General features: G+C 37.8%; 1 protein-coding gene across 3 annotated transcripts in view; it reads left to right on the top strand.

The window, feature by feature from the left end:
* The window catches only part of aff4 (AF4/FMR2 family, member 4), a 51,881-nt gene that overhangs the window by 21,577 nt on the left and 17,037 nt on the right, over positions 1-13,267 (top strand). For 2 of the 3 annotated variants that reach the window (XM_033979113.2, XM_033979110.2), the window contains exons 2-10: positions 1,700-1,829; positions 8,328-8,872; positions 10,037-10,295; positions 10,952-10,990; positions 11,086-11,172; positions 11,804-11,831; positions 11,907-11,964; positions 12,292-12,381; positions 12,940-13,084. In XM_033979113.2, the coding sequence (XP_033835004.1) occupies positions 1,704-1,829; positions 8,328-8,872; positions 10,037-10,295; positions 10,952-10,990; positions 11,086-11,172; positions 11,804-11,831; positions 11,907-11,964; positions 12,292-12,381; positions 12,940-13,084 (1,377 nt within the window). In that variant the 5' untranslated portion in view covers positions 1,700-1,703. The remainder of the gene's footprint in view (positions 1-1,699; positions 1,830-8,327; positions 8,873-10,036; positions 10,296-10,951; positions 10,991-11,085; positions 11,173-11,803; positions 11,832-11,906; positions 11,965-12,291; positions 12,382-12,939; positions 13,085-13,267) is intronic. The other variant, XM_033979111.2, reaches the window with a different exon arrangement.

The following is a 13,267-nucleotide window of genomic DNA, read 5'->3' as shown; positions in this document are numbered from 1 at the left end:
GAAAATATGAATTAACATAGCTATGCGAAAATTGTAAGAATTTTTGTCATATTGTCGACTTTGTGTAAGTACATAGAGGCGCGGTTTGACAGATTTTCAGCCAAAAACAGTTGGTGTACTATTATCGTGACCCTCATATCACAGACTGGACCTATCCAAATGTTGTACGTGTTATATCTTAGTAGAATAGGGTTAAAATGAGCTTGTATGCTGTTCTCTTTTGTATTCTGGTCAGCACAGCCACAATAGCAAAACAGGAAGGAGACGTGACCACTGTCAGACTCCAGATCTTACAAACACGCACCAAAACACTACTATGTAACACCGATGGGAGCAATGGCCCTAAGGTACAGGGAAAAAAAGTGGGTAGCATTAGTATTTCTAGTTGTATTGTATATTTTGTATGTATATTTTACCGAGACAACAGTAATGTTATGTAACTTTATAGGTGGCCGTTGAAGTTACGCCACAGACTACTTCTGTAAACCAAAAGAGCTATGGGCTTCTATTGGCCAAAAGTGCAAACAACAACAATAATAAGACCTAAAACAGTTTTCTTGTCAATGTCAGCATTATTTTTTTTTGCAGATAACTGTCAAAATAGGCAAGTATTTTAAAACTGGTGGTTTGGTTGCTGCACGATAGTGGATTGAAATAGATGTCCAAGAACCACCATTCCTCTACTAAGTGACCAGCTTCATGAAATTAAACTTTCTGTAGGAAAAAGTAAAGTAAATGTGACATAAACAACCTAATAAAATCCGTTTTATGTCAAGTTTATGGTTTTGGAGCGTAATATTGAATTGAAATGTTGAATTGTATTGTTATTGTTGAGTTGTTTTAGTTTCAAACCAATTCACATTTTGATTAACTGAATAAATTTGACATCCTTGAAGCAAAAAGGAATTCTGTGCATTACATTTACTAAAATCATAGTAGAAATGTTTGACTCTTTTGGTGTTGAGCCCGTACTTTTGCATAACACAAACTCTTTCTCTACCTTTGCAGTGCTGACTTGCAATGTACTAACACGTTTAATAATTCCCAGTGAAGCAGGCAGATTTACACACAAGAACATGTGTCTCCATGTCTCTGTGTCTCTGTGTGTCTACACCAGACCTGGCTAAGCTTATTACAGGCGACTTTCTCCACAGGTCACCCCATAAAGCTCATGTTTACGATGTATGGACTCAGTGTACTGTCTCTACTGCAATGTGTTTAGATTCTCAAAGGAAGTGAAATTGATTTTAGCTCAGTTTTGGTTTGTTGGTTTGCAGAACTCTGTAAGCAAAAATGTTGATGGTATTTTCTGTTAAGGTCACTACTGGGTCAAGCTCAGTCAGTTCAATTGGTGTTTGTAGTTTTGAGTTTGCGACATTGTGTTAAAAAGATTCAACATTATAGTGCAGAGATGCTACGTCCAGCTACTAATAATAAGCAGTGAACTAATATAAACTTTAAAAATGTGAATAGTTGCATTTTTAAGATGGAAAAAAATCGTCAAATTTACTGCTGACGTATTTTGAAAAGTAAATGACTGTATTGTGGTTGCAAAACAAAGCAGTATTTAGAGTTTATAATACAATACTTACGATAAATAACGTCCTAAACATCTCATATTAACAATCACTAAGGGTGCAGTAAATATAAACCGAAAACTACACTGACAATTTATATTTTTGTGTTGTTTTTTTTTTAGCAACATGAACCGTGAGGACCGGAATGTGCTCCGAATGAAAGAACGTGAAAGGAGAAATCAAGAAATCCAGCAGGGCGGAGGAGAGGCGTTTCCAGCTAACTCCCCTCTTTTTCCTGAGCCGTACAAAGTGGTACGTTTCGTCAGCATTAACGACAGACACACGCAAATCATGAGTCACGTTTGTTCAGTTCTTTACAGTCCAACAAGGTGAGAAATGCAATAATTAACCAGTGTTTATGAATGTTTAGTTTGCGAATTGACAATGAAGCGTATGTTATAGAGGATTGTGCTTTTAGTTTTAGCGCTATGCAAAAGTAGCACAGAATATTATGTTGTTTCCCATTAAAAAAAATAGGTAAACAGCAGAAATTTGAGCTGATAATTAAATGAAACAAACGTAAAGTGCAGCCTTCCAAATTGGACTATGAAGTGGTATTTCTACACATTTTTCCACTTCATTCACACCTTTTGAAATACTTTTAAAGCCATCAAATGTTGTGTTAAAGAAAAATATAACATAAACTTTGTCAATATGACCCACTGCTTATCCGTTACCGTTTTAGTCTTGCATAAAAGAGCCTAACAATATCAGACGAAGGCAGAATGAACACTGGATTAGTCACTTCTGCAGAATCATAACCGCTAGTAGTACGAGCAGCTCTCATTTCCTGTCAGTGTTTTAGATTAACACAGATTTCTGAGTGACTGTGCCGGTAAATTTTCTTAGTATTCTTTTCAGATTCAAACGGCCTTAAACTATAAATTTGTCGTACTTATCAGTATACAGATATCTTCCTCTTATTACTCTTACTGCGTTAACAAGCCCCGCGTTTTAATATTATTTTCACAGGCAGAACGTGATAATCCAAATGCATATTGTTTTCCCTTGGACGCAATCCTAGTGCCAGCAGTAATGCCATCTTAATCTGCCTCTCCGGGCCAGTTAAATGGAAGTGCCCCCCGCTGCGTGCGCGTCTCTCCCTCCCCCTCTCTTTCCCGTCTTCTCTCTCCTTCTTTCCGCATCTCTCCGCCTCCCTCCCGTTCCTCTTTCTTTCTTTCTCTCTCTGTCCGTACCCTCTGTGTCTTCTTCCTTCCGTCTATTTCACTCCCCGGCTTCGTATCCCTCGCCTCCAACCTTTCTCTCTTTCTCTACTGTCATCCACCTCGTCTCTCTCCCTCGCTTCCTCTTTTTCTTTCCCTTGTTTTCTGTCGCTTGCTTTCTGTCACTTTCTGTCTCTCTTTTTCACCCCTGCGTCTTTGCATCCCACGTTGCCACATTTCTCTCTCCCGTTGTCTACATGTTCTGTCTCCCTCCCCTCTTTTTTCTTTTCCCCTCTCTTGCTTTCTCTCTCTCTCCGTTTCTCTCTCCCCTCCTTATGTCTTCGTAGCTTAACCGCACATCTAGGCCAGCACTCCGAACAGTCTCTCCTCTTTCCCAACCAGCTTGTGTGGAATAAGCTGATTCCAGTTCTCTGTGCCGGGCTAATCTTTGCCTCTAACCAGATTCGAACAGCAGTAAGTGGCTCTCTTTCCTTAGCGGCAGCAGCCCGTCACCATCAAAGCCGCCACTAGGAATGCGTCCTGACAGGTTCCGACGAGGAGGAGGAGGATAAGGAGGAGGGCTGCCCCGTGTTTGGCCTACAACAGAGTGAAAGGTCAAAAACAGATTACATCCAAAACAATAGGCCTCTTCTTGGCACTGCAGTAAATATGGAAAAGAGAGTCACACTTAGTTGAAAGGAGATTGTTGTTGATGGAGATTTAAAGACCAGTAGAACAATGCAGTATCATGAATTTGTATGTAGCAGATGAGTAACTAGATAATGAGGATGTCGCGCTGGCAAATTTTGAGTAAACGGTAATTATGCATGTATTGTGTGGGGATACGCCTGTCGAAATAATCGCTACGTCGACTTATCCTTCAGTTTATGTTAGCTGGAGCACTACTTTTTGGTGGTTAGTGTTTATGGTGGATACTTCTTAGTACTAGTCGGGAACGCGCTGTTATTTTTCCTGTTTTACCATTAAATTTGAGTCGTTAAAGGTTGAATTAATAACTTCTATGACTCATTATACACACAGATTAACTACCAAAGTGTTTCATTCTGCTGTTTATTTACTGCAGTTTGTGTTTTTCAACCGTTTCGTGCATTTCGGATAGTTTTTTGGGGATAATTTTACTCGTTTATTGTGTCAGTGGCATAAATCAGTTTCAATATTATCGTTTATCATGTTATATTTTCTTCAGTAGTATATCGTACTTCAAAATTTCTTATCCTGACAGGCCTAGGTGGGTATGAATGAGTTGGCTTGTTTTTGTAAATCAAAATTATACTCACAGTGCACATTTTATAACATGTTAAATATTATTAGCAACCGACAGAACACTGAAATATGAAGTAAATTACTAAAGTATATTAAGAACATGTTTGTAGAAATGAGCAAATTTGATATATGTACAACTATGAAGATTAGTCTCTTTTATCAACAGGCACCACAAAATAATTGTAAACTATCGAATGAAAATGCCGGTTGCCAACTATTCAAGTTTCTGTGTATTCCCTCAGTCGTCCAGGTCCGATCCATCGTAAAAGCCAAAAGTAAAATCTGTCAGCTGGACCAAAAAGTTGTAGGAGTGAAGACGTTTTCGCCGCTCATCCAAGCCGCCTCTTCAGTTCTGTCGAGGTTATGTAAGTTCTTTGTAGTGTCAGGTGCCCATGTCAGTTGTACTTTAAAGAAACCACTTTATTGAAGTAGTCATGATTGAGCTCTCTGGGGGACAATACAACGCAACAGTCTGTCTGAGGTAGGCTAATATTAGACTCAAGTTCAAATCACCGCTAATGGAAGGATGTCGGCCTGTCACGATAACACTTTTAAAGATATACTGCGATAAACGATGATATTGAAATACTTTATGCTGCTGACACAATAACAATGGTGTAAAAATAATCCCAGTAAACCATTTTTTGAATAGACGGTGTCATTCAATAGTCCAATAATTAGCCGAATGAACCAATAACTAGCGATAGAAGTTAGTTTTTCAACCCTATACAGTTCAAAATTTATAGGATTACAACAAAAATACTTGAAATCTCTCCAATTTTACTAAGAAATTGTAGCGATTTGGACATGATGTATTGTGTATTTTGATTAACGATGTGTTTTAGCCCTTTGGTTACATTTGTTTAAAGCAACTATTAAACTAACCATCCACAAATTTGTTTCTTAAGCTTTGTAAACACTAGAGCTGCCAGGGTAATCAATCCAATCGAAATTACTATTTAAAAGGTAATTACTGACGAGTTATTCTGTCTCTATGGTGTATTACGATGTCTAAAACCAGTATTTTAACACAAAAATCAAGAGTAGAGGTCTGTTTTTTCAGTTATATTTCAGTGCTCTGTTAAAATCTAAACGTATGATTGATTTTATAACAAATTACATTACCCAAAAATGTTCAAATTCTTTCAACTCTGGTCACCACATTCCTGCCAGTTAAAACACTGAAGTAAACCGATACCTCCAAACTCCACTATCCTTTCTTTCTCTCCCTCCTCGTGTCTCTCTATACGCCTGTCTGAATCTTACATAAGCTTTCGTTTGACATTTCTCTGCTTCGCTAAGTTGGAAGTTGGCTGTTTTCTTTCGCCGCAGCTGTGTCCTGCCTCACACATGTACGTTCAGGTCAGGAGGACTTTTACGGGCCAGTGTTGAAGTCTTTATATCTTCTCGGTCCAGACTGGAAAGCCCTTATTATCAGTTTAACCAACGGAGCCGCTCCTATGTTTGAATGGAGCAGATGTGGTTGTACGAAGCAGAAATATCGTGGTTATCTTCTATCACTTCTTCCAACGTATTCGAAGCGCAAGGCCACAGACCGGTGCTTAATAATAATAATAATAATAATGCATTTTATTTATAAGCGCCTTTCAAAACACCCAAGGACACTGAACAAGATTAAAAAAAATTGATAAAAACATACAAATACAATAAAACATGACAAAAAACTGATCGATAAAAGACGTGTGATTGGTTACAAAAGGTAGGACAGTCTGAACAAGTGAGTTTTGAGTCTGGATTTGAAAAGTGGAAGAGAGTGTAATACAGTTTATGACTCAGATGTGTGCGTTTAAAATAGTGTAAAATAGTTTCCCAGTACCGCCACACCTTTAATAAGGCGTGAAACATTAATTTTAGGTCTTTGTTACAATGAAATGTGTTGTAATTGAGGTTATAGTGGTAGAAATACTTACATTTGCTGTAAAAATGTAAAAAATGTCTATGTTCAGTTGGGCCAGTTTAAGAAGAGGCTTTAAGGACAATGAAAGTTTGTCTGCTGGTTGTATTTGGCACCCGGGCCATAGTTTGGACACCCCTGCTGTAAAGTAATAGTAGAGTAACGTGAGAACGACAAAGAAGTACTATCGAGAAAATATAATACTTGGATGTATACATAATCTGAGTAGCTTGATTAGTTGCATTGCAGTATTAGAGTATTTTTTTGTTTTTGAAGCCAAACCCAGTCATACTAAGATAAGATGTAATTCTTTTTTTATTTTTATTTAATGTTTTTACTTTTAAATATTTGACTTTTGTGTGTGTGTGGTTATTGGCAACAAGCTGAAATTTGTCATTGTTTCAGAAATTTGTTTGGTTAAAGTTTAGGGAAAATGACCAGCTGTTTATATGTCTTTTATAATTTTGACAAACGAGCTTAAGAAATGAAAAGAACAGAACAAAAAGATATATAATGTACGCTGATAATGTACAGTTTTATCAATTATGCTTAGTTCTTACTTAATGAATGTGCTTTTACTTAAAATGTCCACTTTCAGTCAAAGTCTCAATGCGGTTTACTCTATATATATTTGACTAATGGCGTACATTCATGTAGAAATGTTCATTGTTTTTAAATTCTTGTGCGTAACCCAACCTTTTAAAATCACACGTGAATCTCCATGAGCGAGAGCCAGTCCTAACAAACAGGAGCCGGAGGTGTGCTCTGAAGTGACCAGTACGAGTCCCGCTGCAAAAGACATGTTTGTGTTTCCTTTAAGACTGAAACCAGATACTTTCAACAGTTCCAGGCCATTTACTGACTTCACACCGGCCTCCTGAAAAGCTGACAATTTAACATGATTGATTAAAGCTCAGAGGGAGGTGGGGATGGGCTCTAGGGGTGGTCCAGATGATTACATGTATTCGATTGCTTTTAACACGATTTGTGCTGCACGAAATCTCATTGAATCATCGCTACAACACTTTGAATAATCAGTGCTACACAGAGATTGACCAATAAGGAACCAAGCCTGAAATTTAACCTATTTGACCCTGTTATTGACATCCACAAAATGTCACGTTGATTTTTGAACGAAAGCGGTTTTATTTTTGGCTTTTACTCTTGGTTGTGCAACTTTTTAACTAGGGATTTAATAGTAAACGTTTTTCCTCCTGCAAGGCTGTAGGTATTTTTACTCAACAGATGTTTTATGCCATTTATATTTTTTTAAATGAACTATTCTTAATTTTAGAGGATTTTTAATGAGGTTTGACATTTGCTGGTTCAATTTGTAGTATTGGTTTTAGTATTTGTAACTGTCAATGGGGCAAATATTGAGATTTTAACTTTAACAATGAACTTAATATGGAACAGATTGATTTGATTTTGGAATCTTATTTGTCATTTTGGGTACCACTTTACAGTATGCTTTAAAGTTGCACTATGTAACTTTTTTCTAATGGAGGATCTGCCACTGTCTTGCCTCCATGGAGATATTACTGATTTTATGAGACAATTCCACAAATAAACAGGCGACACCACCAGGCCAAGTATACTTTTGGAAATCAAAATTTAAAAATTCCTCTAATTTAATGAATCCAGTATTTATAGTACCATAATGTGGCTCATTCCAGTATCTCCATGAGACAAGCAGATGGCAGTAAAGTTACATAGTGCATCTTTAAAGTGGTGTACAGTTGTCCCTCACTATAACACGGTTCACCTTTCGCGGTCCCGCTGTTTCGTGGATTTTTTTGTACAGTTTTTCATGCTTTTTACACAGTGTATGAACGTGCGTTGTGTTCTGCGTCCTGATTGGCTGTTGGACTGTAGACCATTGTCCATCAGTCTCCTCCGTGCCGTGTCTCCTGTCCAGTACAGAATGTGTTCAGACAAATTTACATAAACGTTTGATCGCAGTGTGACTCTGAAGTGCTGTACGTTTGCAATTTGTTTTCTCCCCGACAAAACCCACAATGTCGATGAAACGTTCTGCACTGACAAAGGTTTTTTGAACTTTGAGAGAGTTTAAACGAGAGAGAAATGTGAGAAAATGTTAATACCTGTGCGAGAAAAGTGTATAAAGTGTGTGGTGAGGGGTTTTACAGCTGCAAAACGTATACAAAAGCTGACTACTTCATCTATTGCGGGTTATTTTTAGAACAAAAGTCCTGCGATAAACGAGGGAACACTGTATGACTACTACTGTATCTTTATGTACTTCCTTTCCTTTTAAATGTGTCATCGTTTACTTAGAGCCTGCATCGTGGCATTAAGTAGAGCCATAAAACTATTTCATACTTCTGCATAGATCTAACATTTCCCCGTTTTGCTTTCGTCCCACAGTCCAGCAAAGAGGACAAACTCTCGAGCCGTATCCAGAGCATGCTTGGAAACTACGACGAGATGAAAGAACCCATCGGCGCAGACACTCTCCCCAAACTCTCCAAATCCTCCAACAACAACACCTCCTCTTCTTCCGAGGACAAATCCGGGTCGGGCCTTTACGGATCGGATCAACGCAGTGGCGGGACAGGTGGCAGCGGACAGAGCAAATGGACTCCGGTTGTTTCCACAGGGGTTGGCTCTTCTACCCAATCCCAAAAACGCTCAGGACTGCAAAGCGGGCACAGCAGCCAACGGGGCGGTAACGGTAGTAGTAGCAGTAGTAGTAGTAGTAGCCAAAGACACGGTGCGGAGGTGCGAGACAAGAAGTCGAGCAAGCATAGCAGCGCTTCTGAACATTTGAAATCACACACGTCGAGTCCCGCCAAAGGGAACTTAAGCTCATCGAGTAGGAGCTCATTGTCCACAGAGCAACATCACAGCAAAGACCGCTACAGGCCCAAGTCTCCACGGGACAGAGAGGCCAGCTGGGACTCCCCCTCCAGGTAAAACTGTTTGAGAAGAAGAGGCATTACAATGAATGTTGAGCTATTGTGCACATTTATCATAATTCACTTTTCTTTTTGATGCGTTCATGGGTTTCATTACTTGTTATGGGCACCATTTTGAGGACTTTTGACCATAGATTAAGCTACATTTTGAGTATAAATGAAGGTACTTTACAATGAATTATCCAGAATAGCTCGACATTCAGTTTTCCGTTTAAGTCTTAAAAAATTTGTTTTATGGGTTTTAGTCACATTACTAAATCTGTTGTGTTGTCAAAAGTCCTCAAAATGGTGCCCATAACGGGTAAAGGAAAATTTTATTTGCTATACCAATGTCCTAATTTTTTATCACTTGAATCCCGTAAATATTATGCAATGTAAAAAAACCAAAGACTAAGTTTGGCATATTAATTGCCTCAAAACTGTCAGTTTTCAAGGAAAAGAAAATGCTTTCATTTAAAAGGGTTGATTTAATTCATCAGTGTGAATGAAATTAAATAAAATTGAATGTCACTTTTTCATAATATTAATTATTATATTATTGTATTGTACTATTGTGTTACAACTTCCCTTCTTGCCTGTGTGAATGTGTGTGATAACAATGAATCGATGGAACCTAGGGACAGAATGGCATCCAGACTTAAAGAGGATGTATTACACTTCTGTGGGGTATTAATTGCTAACACAAAACATATTTAGGCCACCATGTTACCTTTTGTATTGTTTTGTTGTATCTGCTGAAAACAATATAGTAAGTTTAACATGTTTTTGATGCCCTGAGTCCCTCTTCCCATTGCTCTCCAATGCCAAGTCACTCCCCCTTCAGAGCACTATCACATTATAATCTGTGCATTTTACTAATGTGCTACTGCACATCACATCATGTTTGTGAAGGTGTAGTGTATTTTGTATCATGCATCATATTTATGGAAAAATGCTGTTCTGGAGCATGGGTAAGATTGGCTTGTGGGCTGAGCTAACTGTAAGGAGGGTTTGAATAGGGCCTGGGAGATATAATTGTCTGGATGTTTTTGATTAGGGAACAATGTTATAACATTGCTATTTTGCACAATACTGCCTCTTTAATGATGGATGCATGAAATTGACAGTGCGTTTTTACATTATCATTATTATATCCACTAATCTAAATTTCACTTCCAGGGTCCACACGTTCCCCAGCGGGCAGCACTCGAGCCAGGCCTTCCCCCCTTCACTCATGTCCAAGCCGCCAGGCTCCATGCAGCAGAAGCCCACAGCGTATGTCAGGCCCATGGACGGACAGGAGACCACTGAGGCCAAGAGCTCCCAGTCCGAGAGCTACACGGCCCCCTCCCACAGCAGCACTGTTGGGGAGATGAAGTCCAACGGGAAGGCCTCACTCTCCAAACTCAAGATCCCATCACAGCCCATGGAGGTACGGGTGCGTATGCTAACCACTTATTTATCAGACATGTTTAAGAGTGGCATTGTGTCCTTGTCCAGAGATAACTCCATGGGTTTATTCTGGTAGTACTAGAGTTTTTTGCTAGTTTAGACCCATCCATTTTTAGTCCTAATTTTCTCCTATAGCACAGTGGGTTACAGTCTCATCTTTAGTCTCACTATAGTCCCAATTTATTCCAGTTTTCTAAGTCACACCATGTTTTAGTCCTGCTTTAAATTTGGTGCACACAAATTAGCTGCCTCTAGGTGAATATTTAAAATCCTTCAATTATTTTGTGAACATTAATTAATTTACGATAGTTATACTGGATTTCTTTTAGGCAGACCACATTTTCAGTGAGATGTATTTACTTTGACATGTATCGGCTGCCAGCTGCAAGCCATCCTCAGAACTGTCACATTTAATTGCCAATCATCAACTAATATTAAGAGATGCAAACCTAGCTGTCTGCATATTGTAACTATTGCATTTAACACGTATTTAAATGTATATTAATCTTTTCTATAGAAAACTTAAAGGCCATAATTCTCATAAGATTTTATTACATGGGGTTGGTAGGTCCAAAAAGAAATCCTCAGTAGTTGTCACCTTTGCTTTATTTTATTTGATTTATCTTTTTTTTGTCCATTTAGGGCTCCAGTGACCCCAATTGTGTGGATGAGATTCTGAAGGTACATTACCACCTACAGTTATTAGCTGTTATGTGTCAGGTGTTTTCCTCAATGTTAATTTTAATCTGTCTGCACTTCGTTTTTTTTTTTTCCAGGAAATGACTCAATCGTGGCCTCCTCCATTGACAGCAATCCACACGCCCTGCAAAACTGAGCCTTCAAAGTTCCCTTTCCCCACTAAGGTAAGTAGTATTAGTGTCACTTTTACAAAATAACAAGACAGTGCAGTCTGGTTTTGTTCATTTGTAAATGTGTCAACAGGATTGTAGTTACAGCCCTAAGGCTCTTCACACAACCAAGTCAAATTAGTTTGGGTTTACTTCAGTTCAGGCTGCCTCATTTTTCCATGAATTTAATGAGTTTTGCTTGGAAAAAAAACATATTTAAAGCCCGCAGATGATCTTTGAGGTCGAGTTATCAACAATGACGTAGAATCTTAATACTTTTCCAGAGCTCTCATCCTCATTATCTCAAAACTACTCACTCAAACTAGTATCTGAACTATATGACTCATTTGAACAGGTATTGGTGCAGAAAAATGCATAAATAAGACAAAATTAGAGCTTTTATTTTTAGAATGATCCTGATCTCTGCTAGTGTTATGACCACACTCATTTTTTGAGCCCATATAAATACAGTGTGACCAGAACAGAGCGTCTTGTACCGCAACTAAACAGAAACAAGACTAACAAAACTATCTTTTTATTATACTTATTATACAAGTTCTAAATCTAAAATGGTCCTTTGGCTGGTTAAAAGAACAAAAAAAGATGTAAACAGTGAAATTAATTATGTTTTTTGTTTTGTATTTAGGACTCTCATCCATTCCCTAGCGGTCACAGTAAGTACACTTTCATAATTAAATAAAATAAATAGAAAAGTTGCATTGGATGACTTATTATGTGTTAAATTTCAGAACGTTCCTCCAAAAGCTCAAGCAGCCATCAGTCCAAAGCTTGTGAAGACCAACCAACGTGAGTCCTTTTGTCCTGTACAGATACAGATAAACCTTTATTTTGAATGTGCTTTGAAGAAACATATGTAAAAGAGTTACTGAGTATTCGATTACACCTAATTTCCATCATCAATACATCAAACACTACACCCAGGCTTATTCTGTGGAAATGCACATGCTGTTAATCTCTAGTTTAGTTTAGTTTGTTTAGTAATTTGTTTCTCAAAGGAGACTCAAAGCGTTGTAGAATACACTGCGCAAATTGAGGGACGTATTTGTCTATAAGTCTATCATTTAAATGCTTAATACTTGATATAATTCAGGGTCGATGTTGATTTTGTTTTAGGCCGTTGGAAGAGGACCTTAAACTTAGCAGCAGTGAGGACAGCGACGTGGAAGAGTCTGGGAAAAATGCCTCAAGAAACACATCAGCAAGGTAAACCTATAAAGTTTTTCTTCCGTTTGTTACTTTTTATTTAGGTTATGTTAAAGCGGTGTCACGACGTTCTAAAATGGAGTCTGTAATGCCAGCGTAAATACTGTAGCCAGATTTATTCTTAAATTAGTGTAGGCCCTTATTACTACAATTACGACTTAACCTGGGAAGCCACTGTCTGTTACAGATTGAGAACACAAACATTTAGTTTTGCAATTGTTATAAGAGAAATCAGTATTAGAGTTGAACATGTTCCATACACTTCCTATGTAGGGACACAGATAAGTCATGGAATATTTGACACAGTCCCTGCAATTAATACTTACTTAGTGTCTTAAGTTTGTGTGTGTGTTTAAAATTCATTATGTCATTATCTGTTTATTTTATTTTATTTTATTTTATTTTATTTTATTTTATTTTATTTTATTTTATTTTATTTTATTTTATTTTATTTTATTTTATTTTTATTTTTATTTTTATTTTTATTTTTATTTTTATTTATTTGTTTTTTTTTTTATTTGCTTATTTTATTCATTAATTTTTTCATTTTTCCCCCAGTAATAACAGTGAAGTAGCGGAGCAGTTGAGGGACGACTCGAGCAGTCACAGTGGGTCCGAGAGCAGCTCTGGTTCAGACAGTGAGAGCGAGAGCAGCAGCAGCGACAGTGAAGCCAACGAGCAACCGCGGCCCGCATCACCCGAGGTACCGCAAACACCATTTGTTTTATATATCTATATATCTTTAACGGTTCTTATTTTCTTTTGTTCAGTTTATCTTGATTTTGATATGTTAATCACAACATTCCTTTCCAAGCGTTTTGGGGTTTTTGGGTTAATTTGAATGATTGTTATCTGGACTAAACAGACTCTGAAACATGCCAAGTAT

Source organism: Periophthalmus magnuspinnatus, chromosome 14 (assembly GCF_009829125.3).
Source record: "Periophthalmus magnuspinnatus isolate fPerMag1 chromosome 14, fPerMag1.2.pri, whole genome shotgun sequence".
Classification (NCBI taxonomy): domain Eukaryota; kingdom Metazoa; phylum Chordata; class Actinopteri; order Gobiiformes; family Gobiidae; genus Periophthalmus; species Periophthalmus magnuspinnatus.
The sequence above is the reverse complement of the archived record's forward strand: the minus strand, read 5'-3'. Positions and strand labels throughout refer to the sequence as shown.